The sequence below is a fragment of the Odontesthes bonariensis genome, chromosome 18 (genome assembly GCF_027942865.1).
Source record: "Odontesthes bonariensis isolate fOdoBon6 chromosome 18, fOdoBon6.hap1, whole genome shotgun sequence".
Lineage (NCBI taxonomy): Eukaryota > Metazoa > Chordata > Actinopteri > Atheriniformes > Atherinopsidae > Odontesthes > Odontesthes bonariensis.
The window spans coordinates 2259816-2277093 of record NC_134523.1 but is presented as its reverse complement, the minus strand read 5'-3'; the positions used below and the strand labels follow the sequence as shown (position 1 = coordinate 2277093).

Sequence of the window (17278 nt, the reverse complement as noted above, 5' to 3'; positions counted from 1 at the left end):
TACTTCGTCCCCTCTTCGTCTCGCTGTCCCCGGGACGATAAAGTCCGTCCGTCTTTGTTTCAGAGTGTCGCTTAGCTTTCATTCTGCAGGATTATCAGAGTTTCTGACTTCTGTCAGACTCCAGTCGAGCCCTAAAAGTGTGAACGATCCGATGTGGAAGCTCTCCGTCCTCCGGCCTGTGATCAGAGCCTGATCCCTCAATGCTGAAGCAGCTGTGAGGCGGATGAACAGGCCCCATCTTTGTTCAAGTCTTTCACATTTCGGAGGAGTTGTGATGCTGATGGTAACCCTGGCAACCGTTCGCCGCAGCGGCCTTCGTCCGCAGAAGAAGAGGCAGATGTTTGATGATGACATCACCGTTCAGATCAGCAGAACGGTTGCTTCACATGAAAGTTGAACTCACAGCTAGAGGAGCTCAAACTGTTCACCAGAGCTGCCGATTGGTCTCCATTATGAATTATTGAATTTTTTTAATGATTTTTATAATTATTATTTATTATAATAATTTAATATAATAATAATATAATAATTTATTAGAATTATTATGTATTATTATTTTTTATATAATTATAATTTTTTAATTATTGAATTTCCTTCAAGTTCCACATTTCAGATGTTCAAACAGCAGATTTCTGTCTTTAGTTCCTCATAACGCCTTAAAACCTTTCACTTTCACATCTTGTTATCATCCTCTGCGAGTCTGATCAGCCGTTGATGTTTCAGTTGGACAGAAATACTCTTTATTATCATCCGATCAACGACCCAAAAAGCGGCTGCTTTCGTTTTAATAGATTTTTTTTTCATCATTCGGCTCTTTATTTGGTTTCCAAACTGTGAGAAAACATCAACGTAGCTTCTGTTTTTCCACTGGAAAACGCTCAGTTTTCACAAAGAACATCTGAAACCGTAAAGCAGCGACGCAGGATCAATATCGATCAATGTTCCGTATCGATCAGCTGATCCGTTGAGCGGCTAATGGATGAATTTACGAGTCGCTTTGTGCCGTCTGCTCCTATCGAGCTGGAAAAAGTCACCCAGCCGGGTGGGTGCAGCGCGCTGATGGAGAAGCTGCCGTTACATAATCCTGGTGGAGAAGAGGGCAGCTGCCGACTCCCGTCTCGTCATCTTCAGCTCGGGCGTCTCTCCTCCTCCTCCACCTTCCAAACTTTCCCCTCTGACCTCAGTCCCGTCCAACCTGGGTTTGCTGGGTTGAACCGGACCTGTTCTGGCGCCCGTCTGGTGGTTCTTTCTGTTCTCTGCTAGCTTCCTTCTGTTCTCTGCTAGCTTTCTTCTGTTCTCTGCTAGCTTCCTTCTGTTCTCTGCTAGCTTCCTTCTGTTCTCTGCTAGCTTCCTTCTGTTCTCTGCTAGCTTCCTTCTGTTCTCTGCTAGCTTTCTTCTGTTCTCTGCTAGCTTCCTTCTGTTCTCTGCTAGCTTTCTTTCGTTCTCTGCTAGCTTCCTTCTGCTCTCTGCTAGCTTCCTTCTGTTCTCTGCTAGCTTCCTTCTGTTCTCTGCTAGCTTCCATCTGTTCTCTGCTAGCTTTCTTCTGTTCCCTGCTAGCTTTCTTTCGTTCTCTGCTAGCTTCCTTCTGCTCTCTGCTAGCTTCCTTCGAGCTGCTAGCTTCCTTCTGTTCTCTGCTAGCTTCTTTCTGTTCTCTGCTAGCTTCCTTCTGTTCTCTGCTAGCTTCCTTCTGTTCTCTGCTAGCTTTCTTTCGTTCTCTGCTAGCTTCCTTCTGCTCTCTGCTAGCATCCTTCTGCTCTCTGCTAGCTTCCTTCTGCTCTCTGCTAGCTTTCTTTCGTTCTCTGCTAGCTTCCTTCTGCTCTCTGCTAGCTTCCTTCTGTTCTCTGCTAGCTTCCTTCTGTTCTCTGCTAGCTTCCTTCTGTTCTCTGCTAGCTTCCTTCTGCTCTCTGCTAGCTTCCTTCTGCTCTCTGCTAGCTTTCTTTCGTTCTCTGCTAGCTTCCTTCTGGTCTCTGCTAGCTTCCTTTCGTTCTCTGCTAGCTTCCTTTCGTTCTCTGCTAGCTTCCTTTCGTTCTCTGCTAGCTTCCTTTCGTTCTCTGCTAGCTTCCTTTCGTTCTCTGCTAGCTTCCTTCTGTTCTCTGCTAGCTTCCTTCTGGTCTCTGCTAGCTTCCTTTCGTTCTCTGCAAGCTTCCTTTCGTTCTCTGCTAGCTTCCTTTCGTTCTCTGCTAGCTTCCTTCTGTTCTCTGCTAGCTTCCTTCTGTTCTCTGCTAGCTTCCTTCTGGTCTCTGCTAGCTTCCTTTCGTTCTCTGCAAGCTTCCTTTCGTTCTCTGCTAGCTTCCTTTCGTTCTCTGCTAGCTTCCTTCTGTTCTCTGCTAGCTTCCTTCTGTTCTCTGCTAGCTTCCTTCTGTTCTCTGCTAGCTTCCTTCTGGTCTCTGCTAGCTTCCTTTCGTTCTCTGCAAGCTTCCTTTCGTTCTCTGCTAGCTTCCTTTCGTTCTCTGCTAGCTTTCTTTCGTTCTCTGCTAGCTTCCTTTCGTTCTCTGCTAGCGTCCTTTTGTTCTCTGTCACTGTAACGGCAGTTTCTCCATCAGCAGTCACTGATGGCGTCTGTTTGGCATTTGGAGGCACAGCGGGTTTTCAGGCCGGCGGCTCCAGCCGGATCAAAGATGGCTGCAGCTTTATCTGCGAGTCGCTCGTTGTGACGCCACATCAGGAGACGTCGGGAGGTCTCTGATCAGAGCGAGAAGGCTTAAAAACATCAGAGGCTGATGCAGCTCGGCGCCGTGAGAAGAAATAAATCAGCGGTTTAAAGAAAGAATGTTTAAGATTAATTTAACTAAAGTCCAACTAAAACCCGACTGATGCTTAAAGGACGCCTGAGCTGCTGCTGTTCAGAGTGTTTCACACGTTCCTGTGGGCGAACTCAGAAGCAACAAACGATGAATTTCCACAGGATCAGACAGACTTTATGGTTCAGGGAAGGAAAAAAGGACCAAAAAGGAGCTTTTCTGAGTTAAAGGACAGAAGGAACAGAAGGAATAAATCCACAGAAACAAATTTTTTGGGGGTTTTCTCAAAGCTGAGGGACGAGTTGTCCTTCAGGTGCTTTTCCACCGGCCTCTTTAAGGTTTTTACGAGGCTCCTCAGGTCGACTTGGACGTTTAAAGATCCCGACTTTGTGCCTCAGTGAGGCGTCTCTGTCAGGTTTGGGTGGTGCGAGGTGTAAAAGGACTTCAAAAAGCAAACTTGATTTATTATTTAAAAAAAAAACAACAACAAAAAAAACAAGGTTATTGCCAGATGACAATAACTAAACTGTGAGAAAACAAAACATCACTATGGCTGAGAAAAAACAGAACTTTTCGAAACCGCCTACTGCATACTACATGCTACATGCTACATACTGCATGCTGCATGCTACGTGCTACATACTGCATACTACATACTACATGCTACGTGCTACATACTGCATGCTGCATACTACATGCTACATGCTGCATACTGCATACTACATGCTACATGCTACATACTGCATGCTACATGCTACATGCTGCATACTGCATGCTACATGCTGCATACTACATACTGCATGCTACATGCTACATACTGCATACTACATGCTACATACTGCATACTACATACTGCATACTGCATGCTACATGCTACATGCTGCATGCTACATGCTGCATGCTACATGCTGCATACTGCATGCTACATGCTGCATACTACATGCTACATACTACATACTGCATGCTACATGCTGCATACTACATGCTACATACTGCATGCTGCATGCTACGTGCTACATACTGCATACTACATACTACATGCTACGTGCTACATACTGCATGCTGCATACTACATGCTACATGCTGCATACTGCATACTACATGCTACATGCTACATACTGCATGCTACATGCTACATGCTGCATACTGCATGCTACATGCTGCATACTACATACTGCATGCTACATGCTACATACTGCATACTACATGCTACATACTGCATACTACATACTGCATACTGCATGCTACATGCTACATGCTGCATGCTACATGCTGCATGCTACATGCTGCATACTGCATGCTACATGCTGCATACTACATGCTACATACTACATACTGCATGCTACATGCTGCATACTACATGCTACATACTGCATGCTGCATACTACATGCTACATACTGCATGCTGCATGCTACATGCTACATGCTGCATACTACATACTGCATGCTACATGCTACATACTGCATGCTACATGCTGCATACTACATGCTACATACTGCATGCTGCATCCTACATGCTACATACTGCATGCTGCATGCTACATGCTACATGCTGCATACTACATACTGCATACTGCATGCTACATGCTACATGCTGCATGCTACATGCTGCATGCTACATGCTACATGCTACATGCTGCATACTGCATGCTACATGCTGCATACTACATGCTACATACTACATACTGCATGCTACATGCTGCATACTACATGCTACATACTTACATACTACATACTGCATACTCATCGAGCAGACAGTATGCAGAGCGTTTACCCACAATGCATTTCGCTCCTGCCCGAGCCGAAATCAGCCGGCCTGAAGCTGATTTCTCTTAAGCTCTAAACTCTGTAAACTTTAGCAACATTTGAAACATTTTCAGGAGAGAAAGTAGTCGTTTAGATCACCAACGAAAGCCATTACCATACAATTGGTGCTTTTGTTTTGAAAACAGGAAGTGAACCTACCCTCGTTGTAGCTAGCTTGAAACTGCCGTTTTGACAGGAAATGACGATCGGCGACGTCACGTTGCGTTGCATCTTGGGTAGTTTGAGTATGAGTAGTAACCTCATGATGCATACCCAACATTTCAGAGAATCTAGTATGCATCCGGGAAAAAAGTCAGTATGAGTAGTAGGAGAAGTATGCGGTTTGGAACACAGCCCTTGACTTGACATGATACACTTAACTTGGCATGAAGGGTATTAACGGATAGGATCTGGCAACCACAATGAGGAAACCTGGAAACTCAACAGGGAACTGGGTGATTGTGAGTGAAACTAATGAGCAAACTGAAACTGTGGGGAAGGCAAAACTAAATACAAGACCTGGCTAAAAACTCAAAAACAAAACATAAACAAGCTTAAACGTGATAAAACATCAAACTAAAAACATGTCCTCAGGTGTAACCAGCAGGTAAAAAGGTTAAACAGGAAGTGATGACGTTGCATCGGCTCTTTGCCCTCCTGTCGAAGCCCTTTAAACAGGTGTTTCCAGATGTTTTCTGCCACATCTGTTCGGTTTAAACCGACTCATGTTTGGAGTTGAGTTCTGATGATTTCCAGCTGTTTCTGAACCGTTTTCAGATGGATGAGAAACACGCCCCCCCCACAGAGATCAGAGTTCAGCCTGAGTTTCCAGATGTTCAGGGTGTCTTTCAGCATCTGGATGAAAGACACAGTCCAGCTCCCAGCGCCCCGACCGGCACGATGAGCTCTGATGACCTCAGCCGGCTCTCAGGAGGATCCTCTCAGTTCGGAGGAATCCCGTCGGGCCGCTTCTGTTGCCAGGGCAACACAGAGGCTCCTTTGTTGATGCCGGGGGCCGAGAACGCCGCGGCGTGAACGAAAACGCCTCCTGGAGCGTTCGGTAACCGGGTGGGGTCGTGTTACGTCATCGCTGGCGTGCACCGGGACCCGGAGTGAGACGGAAAAGGGCGTTTCCGTAGTAACGCACACACTGGTGATGACATAATCCACCGACCTCCTCTGAGTTCTGCTGCTGTTCGCCCAGTTTCCCAGCATGCCTCTGGTGCAGGACCGTGATGGCATCAGCTGCAGCATCGAACACGTGACGCTGGGTAGAAGTGCACAAAGTCAAAGAGGTTTTAGATTATTGTTCCCGGTGTGACTGTGAAGAAGTTCTTCCTTCAGTTAAGAACGACCCAGAATAATAAATAATGCACTCAGACGTGTTCATGTGACCTTTATTTGTCTGTTTTATTTCTAACATTTGAACCTTTTATTCCTCTGAATGTTGGACTGTTGGGCAGTTTTCTACAATCAGTTTCCTCTGTCAGAGGACTTTAAACGGATTTTAAAGGTCAACAATTTAAATGTTTAATCTAATTAATCACATGATTTCCCTGATTAATCACGATTAATCGCATTTGTACGCAGAATCCAAAAATGAATCCAAAAGTAGCGTATAGCTTTTAGCATTTAGCTTTATTTTAAATGTGCTGCCATATGAATGAAAGTGCCATAACATTTGTTGTGCAAACACACTTTTAACATCAGCATCTTTCTGTAGTTTTTATGTAGAAGCCTCGCTCCACTGTCTGTTTCCTTGAATGACTTGCTGCTATCAGTTGTGTGTTTTGCCTTTAAGTGATATTTTAGACTGGAACTACTACGCTGAGAAGACAATTCAACTTGGCAGTGTTTACAGATGACTTTGGTTCTGTCGACTCCGCCGTCTGGAAGAACTTTAACATGAAAATGGCCGAGTAAAAGTTCCGTACCCTTCTCCATGTTTGGTGGATCCGCCGATTACTTTCTTTTCCTGTTCCACAGCAGACAGCAGCAGACTTTTACAAAATAAAAGCCTGTGAGCAACAGACTTTCACAATAATAAAATAAATAATAAAACAGGGGTGCTGCGTGTTGTTCCCCCTCTCTCTGCCCCCTGCTTCCTGTCTCTCTGAACTTTCCATTAAAGGCACAAAACCCCCAAAAAATAATAAAATGTTTTTTTTTTGTTTTTTTTTAAACTATGTTACATGAATTAACTTGCCCAGCCCGAATAAATAAATAAAGTTATTATTATCTTTCCTTAAACTTTTCTCCTCTTGTGTTTCAGATAAAATTGAAGAAGCGCAGAAAGAGCTGAAAGAGCCCAAAGCCTCACAGAAAGGTAAGAGCAGAGCTCCACACTCAGAGTAACTGCTCAGTTTCACCAGGTGGAGCTCCTGATGGAGGCATATCCAGCCTCTGGGTGGAGCTTTTACAGGATTTTAGATGAGCTGTTGCACCAAGTTCTGTCTGAAGATGATAAAGAATCCTTTATGGAACATTTTGATGTGAAAACTTTCAGACATTTTAAATCACAGCTGGTGTGAGGTGTTTGTGCTGATGTGCTGTGTTTGGTTTCCTCCAAACGTGCTGCTGTGCATGATGAGCAAACATCTCCACTTTGGTCTGGTCTGTCCAAAGGACATTGTTCCAGAAGTCTTGTGGTTTGTTCAGATGCAGCTTTGCAAACCTAAGCTGTGCTGCCATGTTCTTTTTAGAGAGAAGAGGCTTTCTCCTGCAGCCCTTCCACACAAGCCATACCTGTTCAGTCTGTTTCTAACTGTGCTGCCATGACCTTTAACCTTTAACATGCTGACTCAGGCCTGCAGAGTCTGAGATGTAGCTCTTTGGGTTTCTGAGCTTGGGGTGACCTTTAACCTTTAACATGCTAACTGAGGCCTGCAGAGTCTGAGATGTAGCTCTTTGGGTTTCTGACCTTGGGGTGACCTTTAAGTTCTCTCCGGGTACTCCGGCTTCCTCCCACTGTCCAAAAAATCATGCATGTTAGGTTGATTGGCATCTCTAAATTGTCCTTAGGAGTGAGTGTGAGTGTGCATGGTTGTTTGTCTCGTATGTCTCTATGTGGCCCTGCGATGGACTGGCGGCCTGTCCAGGGTGTACCCCGCCTCTCGCCCATTGACTGCTGGGATAGGCTCCAGCCCACCCGCGACCCGATCGACGGATTCAGCGGTATAGATAATGGATGGATGGATGGATGGGTGACCTTTAACCTTTAACATGCTAACTGAGGCCTGCAGAGTCTGAGATGTAGCTCTTGGGTTTCTGACCTTGGGGTGACCTTTAACCTTTAACATGCTAACTGAGGCCTGCAGAGTCTGAGATGTAGCTCTGTGGGTTTCTGACCTTGGGGTGACCTTTAACCTTTAACATGCTAACTGAGGCCTGCAGAGTCTGAGATGTAGCTCTTCGGGTTTCTGACCTTGGGGTGACCTTTAACCTTGATTTGTTTTAAGAGCTGATGAGGAACAGATGTTCTGACTCGTAAAACATTAGAAAATAAAACATTTTTTTCTCCTCATGATGCTGGAAAACATTTTAATGTTCATATAATCGGCGGCTGATAGAGTTTACTCGTGTTTTCGTGCAGCGATCGAGTCGAAGGTTCAGTTTTAAAGCTGAAAGTTTGTCCCGTTTTCCCTCTTTTGGGACGGTTGTTTTCAGAGGGCGTGTGTGTTTTTGTGGAGAACATCTAATTATGCCAGAAGGAAGCCTGACTTCATCGTTTGGGAAACACCACCACAGGCCAGGAAAGTGTGACACCGCAGATGTTACGCAACAGGAACGGGGCCTGGATCCTTTAAAAAGTCCGTTTTCTGCTCGTCCACATTTCAGAAAAACGAGGAGGAAGGACTCGACTGAGTCCTTACGTAACGAAGCGTGGGCCTCAGGGTGTTAGTCACACACATCAGGATCAGTGAGGCCGATGAGCTGAAAAACCTCGGTTCAGTCATTACGTAACTCTGCCAAACACCCACAAATTTTGGGTTTTAAGAGAGTTTTAACAACAGAAACGTTTCAAAGTGACCTGCAGCTTCTTTTAAAAGCCTCAAACTGTCAGAGGTTTGGTGATCTCAGAACTAGGGCTGGGCAACGATTAAAATGTTTAATCTAATTAATCTCATGATTTCCCTGATTAATCACATTTAATCTCATTTGTAGCAGAATCCAAAAATGAATCCAAAAGTAGTGTATAGCTTTTAGCATGTAGCTTTATTTTAAATGTGCTGCCATATGAATGAAAGTGCCATAACATTTGTTGTGCAAACACACTTTTAACATCAGCATCTTGGGTAGTTTGAGTATGAGTAGTAACCTCATGATGCATACCCAACATTTCGGAGAATCTAGTATGCATCCGGGAACTTCTCGCTTACTCAAACTCGCATACTAACTCAAAAAGTTAGTATGAGTAGTAGGAGTAGTATCCAATTTACCACGAGCTTCAGCGTCTACAAGCAGGTTTAGAGTGACTTTCAACCCAGTTATCTCGGGGTCTTAATCCGATCCGATCCAATTCTTAGTCAGATTAAGGTGTCTACATGCACTTAATAACTCAGTCTGATTGTGATTTAGCCAATAATCCGATCCTTTCAGTGCCATGTGACCCCACTGAGTGAAGCTTATCTCTGATCCAATCCCCCGTGCTGAGCGTGCACGAGACGACTGTGGGAAGAAAAAACTCCCTTTTAACAGGAAGTGGCAGAACAAGCTAAATGTGGAGGCCTGCACTGGAAAAAAATCAAAGTCTTACCAAGTATATTTGTCTAATTTCTAGTCAAAATATCTCATTACACTTAATATCAGACACAACTGCCTAACAAGTACCATTTCAGCCAGATATAGGGACTTGTTTTAATACAATACATCTGGAATATCTTGTTAAATGAAAAAGTCTTGAAAACAAATTGTTTTGAGTCAGATTTCATATGAAACAAGCTTTTTTTTTACATTTGAAGAGGTTTTTAAGCTAATTTCAAGATCACTTTTAACTCAAAAGTCCTAAATATCACATTTTATTTCAAGAAATCTTGACAAGCCGATTTTCACTAGTTCCATTGGCAGATTTTTGTGGCTTATTTCAAGCAAAAACGTCTTTTATTTGTTTTTGTTTTACTTATTTTTGGAGGGGCATTTTTTCCAGTGTGGGTGGTGTTTTTAAACCTGTTACAGTAAACAGAGGGATCAGCTGTGTGAAACCCAGGTGAATAAACTGTTACATCAGTATGAGACTGACTCTGTGTTTCTGTGTCCACAGTTCTGTCGGACCGGAGGGCCGCCGACAACATAAAAGGCCTGAAGAGGAAAAAGATCGTTGCAGAGAACCAGCTGAAGAAAATCCCCAAATCTCCAGTGAAAAAGCCCCTGCAGTCGAAGTCACGGGAATCATCCTCTTCCAAGGAAACGACGCCCTCCCCCTCCTCCAACAGTCCCTCCCACAAGCCTCCGCCGCCCGGCGGGAAAGAAGAGCCGCAACATGTTCAGCCGGCTGCAGCGTCCCCCGACGAGGGGTCCAACTCCTCCGATGCTGAGGGGGTGAAGCAGGAAGCGACGTCCCCGAGGCCGCCGTCACGTGAGCCCTCGGAAGGCGAGGAGCGCCCTGCCGCCAAAGAGTCTGAGCACAAAGACCGGCGGAGCCCGGAGTCGTACCGCGGCAGCGCTCCTCTGGATGTGCTGCTGAAGGCCATGGAGCCGGACTTCAGCACGCTGGCTGAGAGGAAGAACCCGGCCGCCGGCAAACCCGCCGCCGCTCTGCACGCTCAGCCCAGCGCGGCGCTGCCGGCGGTCAGCGTCGGCCTCCAGACCCCAGCGCCCCACATGCAGACCTATTACATCAAACAAGGCAACGTCATTGGTATCGCAGCAGCGCTGCAGGGAAGCGTGCAGGCAACCTCACAGGGTAGCTCCCATTTCATGCCTTCCAACCCAGAGAAGCCCAGCTTGCACATGAACTTTAACCCCGGCCCGCCTCCTATGACCCACGCTCCGGCTCCCTCGGGCTGCGGTGCCTTGCCGCAGAGCCAGCCGCCCGTCGTGCACACGTGCCAGTCCCTCTCCGCCACGGTTCCCAGCACCATCCAGGTGCCGGTCACGCCTGGAAGCAACCACGTGCAGATGACCACCGTCATGAGCTTCGGTGCCGAGCAGGTCTCCAAGGACCAGAAGCTCAAGAAGCCTGGAAAGTACGTGTGCGAGTACTGCAACCGGGCGTGCGCCAAACCCAGCGTGCTGCTCAAACACATCCGCTCGCACACGGGCGAGCGGCCGTACCCCTGCGTCACCTGCGGCTTCTCCTTCAAAACCAAGAGCAACTTGTACAAGCACAAGAAATCCCACGCGCACGCCATCAAGCTCGGGCTCATCGCGCGCTCGGAGTCCGGAGGCGGCTCGCTGTCCCAGGAGTCCGACAAAGCAGCTGGAACGCACTCTGAGGCCGAGGACAGCGGGGACAGCGACGAGGAGGGGAGCGCCGCCGACCTGGATGCGGATTCCTCGCCGAGCTGCACGGCGGCTTCGTCTGAAAGCAGCTCGCAGAGTGCGGCCGCGGCCTTCGGCGAGGCAGACTCGGGCAAAGCGGCGCGAGTCCGCAGGGCCCACGAGCCCAAAGTCACGGCAGCGCTCCCGAAGGTGGTCGTGTACCCGGTGAACGTGTCGCCTCTGAGGGCGGACAGTCCCCGAGTTACGGGGGCCGCGCCTGAGCAGGCGGCCGCCCAGCGGCAGCGGGAGTTCCAGACCGCCAACCTGAGGTCCAGCGTCACGGTGCTGTCGTCTCTGAAGGAGGTGGACGGGGCGACCGCCTCGCTGGACGCCGTGAGCGAGGACGAGGACCAGCAGTGCAGGTCGCCCCTGCTGGGGGGCCACGCCCAGCTGCAGCGGCAGCAGGCCACGGACTTCTGCCAGCAGCCGCAGCCCAAGTGTCTGCTGAGCCCCCGCAGCCTGGGCAGCACCGACTCCGGATACTTCTCCCGCTCCGAGAGCGCCGATCAAGCCATGAGCCCCCCCAGTCCGTTCGTAAAGATAACGCCACCGCTAGACCTCGACAACGCCAAGAACGCGCTCCCCGGCGTGCCTCCCGTGGTTTCCACGGTGATGCACGTGGCGGCTGAGGCGAGGACGAGGCCAATGCGGCCGCCGCTGGAGGCCAGCGCTCGCTCCCTGGAGGAACGCATCTCCAAGCTGATCTCCGACAACGAGGCGGTGGTGGACAACAAGCAGCTGGACAGCGTGAAGCCGCGGCGGACCTCCCTCTCCAGGAGGGGCAGCATCGACTCCCCCAAGTCCTATATATTCAAAGACTCGTTTCAGTTCGACCTGAAGCCGATGGGCCGGAGGTCCAGTTCCAGCTCCGACATCCCCAAGTCTCCCTTCACCCCCACGGACAAGTCCAAGCCCGTGTTCCTGCTCTCGGTTCCGGCTCAGTACCCCCCCATGGACTGCCTGCCCATCACCAGGAGCAACTCTATGCCCACCACCGCCGGACACTCCACCCTGCCCCTCAACGTCGCCCCCCTCCCCCACCCTCTGAGGGTCTGTCAATCATTCGATGACAAAATCAGCACCTTGAACAACGACGTGTTCTCGTCGGCACCGCCAACCCCGAACCCCGCCTTACATTCCCGAACTCTGGTGAGGCAGGAAGCCGTGGAGGACTTCTCCACGAGCGAGGGCCACGGCCTGCCCACCGTTCGCTCCATGGACGAGGGCTACCACGGGGCGGGCGCCAACGCCGCCGCCGAGCTGATGCAGCGGAGCAGGTCGTTCGAACACGGCCAGGACAGGAACAGGAAGCCTCAACAGAACAAAGGCACCATGTACGAGTGCGAAACGTGTCGGAACCGGTACAGAAAGCTGGAGAACTTTGAAACCCACAAGAAGTTTTACTGCTCCGAGCTCCACGGCCCTAAAAACAAGCCCGTGGCGGTCAAAGACGCCGACCAGGACGTGTTCTACGTCAGCGCGGCGAGGCCGACGGGCGGCTCGGGGACACTGGACCAGCAGACGTCCATCAGGAAGAGACGGAAAATGAAAAGCGTCGGCGACGAGGACGACCAGTCTCCGACGGACACCATCCCGCCGTGTTCGGTCGGGTTCGAGCCTCCGGCGGCTCCGACCGGCAGGACGTTTCCCCAACACGCTCCGACAGCAGACAACCAGCCGAAGCTACCTCAGGTCCAGCTCGCAGCGCGAGGGATGAACACGCCGGATTCCAGACTGTCTCCGATACGGGAGACTCAGATCAGCTCGAGTAAGGGCGAGCTGCAGCGGCAGAGCAGCGGTACCTCGGTCATCCGGCACACCAACTCCCTCAGCAGACCCAACTCGTTTGAGACGGAGTCGGCCGACAGGCTCCCCCCCGCCGACGGCATGGAGAAGGACGCGCTGAGCAAGCCCAACACGGACGGAGCGCCGGCCGCCCCAGCCGACGCCTACCAGGAGAAAACACCCAAACCCACCGGAGCCGAGTACGGGAAACAGCGGAAGGATCAGAGCGGCGAGGGCAGTGCGAGCTCCACCCCCGTCCATCAGTCCCGTCTGGTCCGTCAAAGCAACATCCAGGTTCCCGAGATCCTGGTCACCGAGGACTCCGACAGGGAGCACGAGGCGCCGACCACGGAGCCGGCGGACAAGCCGGCGGAACAATTCAGCTGGCCTCAGAGAAGCGAGAGTCTGTCCAAGGTGCCCGCGGAGAAGCTTCCCCCGAAGAAGAAGCGGATCCGCCTGGCTCAGATGGAGCAGTCCTCGGGGGAGTCCAGCTTCGAGTCCAGCCTGTCGCGCAGCCTCAGCCGGGACAGCAGCCTCTCCCGCTGCTCCAGCGTCTCAGCCTCCTTCGACAGAGACGAGCTGTCCCGATCTGAGAGTCCATCCAGGGGGGAGGGTCCCGGGAAGGTCCCCGAGCCTCAGGGGCCGCCGGCGGCCTTCAACACGCTCGGCGTCCCCGGAGTGATGAGGCGAGCCGCGTCCGAGCAGATCACATGCACTCAGCCCTCCGTGGAGATTTCGTGTGACTACCGCAGCAAGTCCTTCGACTGCGTCCACGTGTCTCCCAGCAGACCTCCGTCCCCCGTCTGTCAGCCGAAGACCGGCCAGCGGCCTCAACTCCCCCAGGTGCCCCTCATCGAGAGGAGGCGGGGGCCGCTGGTGCGCCAGATGTCTCTAAAGATCGGCCCAGAGAGTCAGCAGCCCGTTCGGAAACCTTTCGACAAACCTCTCAGCAGCTCCTTCGCTCAGAGCAGATCACAGCAGATTCACGTCGCCAGCCGGCGCCCGGCGGCGGCGGCACCTTTCGTCCTGCACGCGGCAGAACCGCCGCTCCAGCACGACGAGCAGATGGTGCAGAGCATCAACCTGGGCAGCCCCACGCAGCAGCCTCAGGTGCACGGCCTCCCCCACCCGTGGCATCAGAAGTCAAGGGTTCAAATCTGCCAAAAGCCACCACAGCCAGTCAGCCAGATCTCAGTCTGTCGAGAGAGCGTCCAAAACAAACTCCCCGACTCCGACGAAAAGAAATGTTTTGTGCCCAAATACCAGCTCCAGTGTCCGGCTCTGAGAGCCAGCCAGACCTTCTCCTTCTCCTGCCCTCAGGCCGCCCACAACGCCCTGCCGATATTAACCATCCCCATCGCCAATCCCACTCTGAGCGTCTCCAAGTCCTCGGAGCTCATCCAGAACGTCTTCGTCGCCGGTCCGCAGGCCTCGGACGTCAAAGCGCAGGATCCAAAGAGCCAACCGCTGCCACAGATCCTGATCACCCACGAACAGATGCTCCCCGCCTCGTCCCTGCCCGGCAAAAACAGCCTGCCGGCCGCTCCCGGCGTGGAGGCCGACGCCAAGAAGGAGCGGAGTCAGGCGGCGGACCCGGCTCCTTCTCCGGGGTCTCTGCACTGCACGCAGAAACTGGCCTCGGTGACTCTCTGCCCCCAGCAGGAACCCGCCGCCTCCAGCAAGCGCATGCTGTCCCCCGCCAACAGCCTGGACATCTACATGGAGAAGCACCAGAAACGGGCCAAGGACGAGCACGGCGTGGCCTGCCTCACCGACGGCAGGTCGGTCAGTTACCTCAGCTCCAAGATGTCCGAGGTCACGCGGCAGCGCAAGCTGATGCTCGTTCGGCAGGTTTGCACGACCGAGCCGGCGGACAGTCCCATCGAGACCGAAGCCCCGCCTCTGCCGGACGCCAAAGGGGGGAAGGACTCCGAGGCCACCAATGACGTTAAGCCCATGTCGCCAGATGGGGCCGGGCTGGAAAAGGAAAGGGGGGCTGCGGCTCCGGAGCCGGCCGGGTCGGTTCTGAGGACGACCACCGGCCCGAAGGCCGAGGAGCAGAGGTGGACGCCGGCCAAGTCCCTGATCCGACCCTCCAGCTTCCACACGGCTCAGGTCAAGCTGAGCGCGTCCGTGGGGAACGCCAAGGACTCCCAGCGCCTGTCCTTCCCCAGCCTGAAGACGGCCACCACCTTCACCTGGTGCTTCCTGATGAAGAGGAAGCCGCTCCACGTCCCGCAGACCGACCTCAAGACGTCGGCCTACGCCGCCTGGACGCTCAGCCCCAACAACCCCAACCCCCTGGGGCTGCCCACCAAGGTGGTCATGTCTCTGTTCGACTCCAAGCAGAGCTCCAAGAAGATCCTCTACACCTCGGCCATAAGAACCGGCGGGAAGTCCGACCTGCTGTCCTACTCGGGGAAGCTGAAAGACGTCATGCCCAGGGTGAGTCTCCTCAGAAGTCTGTTGCATTGCTGCCCCACCTCTTTAAAGGGATAGTTCGCCTCTTTTGACTAGAAGCTGTATGACATCCCATATCAGCAATATCATACACTGGAAAAAATCTAAATCTTACCAAGTATATTAGTCTCATTGAGTATCTCAGTACACTTAATATGAGACACAACTGTCTAACAAGTACCATTTCAGCCAGATATAGGGACTTGTTTTTAATACAATACATCTTGAATGTCTTGTTAAGTGAAAAAGTCTTGAAAACATCTTGTTTTGAGTCATATTTCACATGAAACAAGCTACATTAAGCTAATTTCAAGATCACTTTTAACTCAAAAGTCCCAAATATCACATTTTATTTCAAGAAATCTTCACAAGCCGATTTTCACTAGTTCCATTGGCAGATTTATTTGCTTATTTCAAGCAAAAACGTCTTTTATTTGTTGTTTTCTTACTTATTTTTGGAGGGGCATTTTTTTTCCAGTGTAAGAAAATGTTCATAAATGATGTTGCTAATATGGGATGTCATACAGCTTCATGTCAAAAGAGGCGAACTATCCCTTTAACTTTGATGTGAATTAGTGTTTTCTTTTTTTTTCTATATGTCAGATTTCTGCATGTTATATCCATTGGTCATGGTGTATTGTCTGTATGTTTTTTTTATGATATCTGCCTTCGGACAACGGCTGAAATTTAGCAACTGTGCTAATTCTGGCATATTTACATTGATGCTCTGCTGATATGTTCATTAATGTGCATTGTCCTAATCAAATAAATAATAAATAAATAAAAAATCAGATCAATAAATCCATCGACTCTTCCCCCCCGCAGGTCCCGATAACCCAAAAGTCTGTGTCAGCAGAACCAAGAAGCAAACTGCAACCAGAACCTCAGAGCAGCAACGATTCGGAAAAGGACGCGGCGCCGTCCTCAGAGCCGCGGCGGGTCAAAATATTCGATGGCGGGTAAGTTTAAAAAACGTCTCCCGGCTTCATCCTCGCACCACTTCAGGCGTTTTTCGTTTGATGGTGAGACTCTGCAAACCCGCAGGTTCAAGTCCAACGAGGAGTACGTGTACGTGCGCGGCCGTGGACGAGGGAAGTACATCTGCGAGGAGTGTGGCATCCGCTGCAAGAAGCCCAGCATGCTGCGCAAACACATCCGAACGCACTCCGACGTGCGGCCGTTCCACTGCGTCCACTGCAGCTTCTCCTTCAAGACCAAAGGTCAGAACCCAGCCGGCGAGCTGAAGCTGCGAGTCCTCACCAACACGTTTATCATCTGATCTGACATCCAAACGCTGCGTGATGGTGAACGGTTTGAGCTCAAAGAGTTTCTGAAGCAGCTCTGAGCTTTAAAGGGACAATCAAACTGAAAACCCGAACATCAGCTTTATTTCATCCAAATAAAGTATTAATCCGGTGCGTCCCGTAAATGCAGAAACAGTAGCTGCAGTTCTGTCGTCCTTCTAAAACCGGCCTGGAGCTCAGCAACACTTTAAAGGGACAGTTCGCCTCTTTTGACATGAAGCTGTATGACATCCCATATCAGCAACATCATTTCTGAACATCTTCTTACCCCCTGCTGCGTCCTGTGAGCAGAGTTCCAATTTATTTTTAAATTTATTTATTTAGTCATTTATTATTATTAGTTAGTTGTAGTCTTTTTATTATTAGAATTGGTATTATTATTGTAGTTGTTCATCTACAATCATTGTAAATATTAATAATTTTTTGAGCTACTTGACTAATTTGAATTTCCCCCATCGGGGGATGTATAAAGTATCTTTCTGTTCTAAGAGAGCAAAAACCTCTTAGTGAGCGCCTCTGTGTCCGTGCTTTAGGCCTCCATCAGGGTCACAGTAATGACCTCCGTGGACACGTGCACAGATGTAGCGTGCACGGCCACAGCTGAGCAGCATCTTCTTCTGGGTTAGCAGGCGGTGGAACTAAAGATGCAGCTCCACCGGCTCTAAGACGGCGTGATTCACCGCTCTTTATCGAACTTTTACC

At 50.3% G+C, this 17278-nt stretch overlaps 1 protein-coding gene across 2 annotated transcripts in view; it reads left to right on the top strand.

Annotated features, from left to right (window-relative positions):
- Positions 1-17278, top strand: part of hivep1 (HIVEP zinc finger 1) — an 85726-nt gene that overhangs the window by 61619 nt on the left and 6829 nt on the right. For both annotated transcript variants that reach the window (XM_075450501.1, XM_075450500.1), the window contains 4 exons: positions 6820-6873; positions 9808-15257; positions 16098-16231; positions 16317-16492. In XM_075450501.1, the coding sequence (XP_075306616.1) occupies positions 6820-6873; positions 9808-15257; positions 16098-16231; positions 16317-16492 (5814 nt within the window). The remainder of the gene's footprint in view (positions 1-6819; positions 6874-9807; positions 15258-16097; positions 16232-16316; positions 16493-17278) is intronic.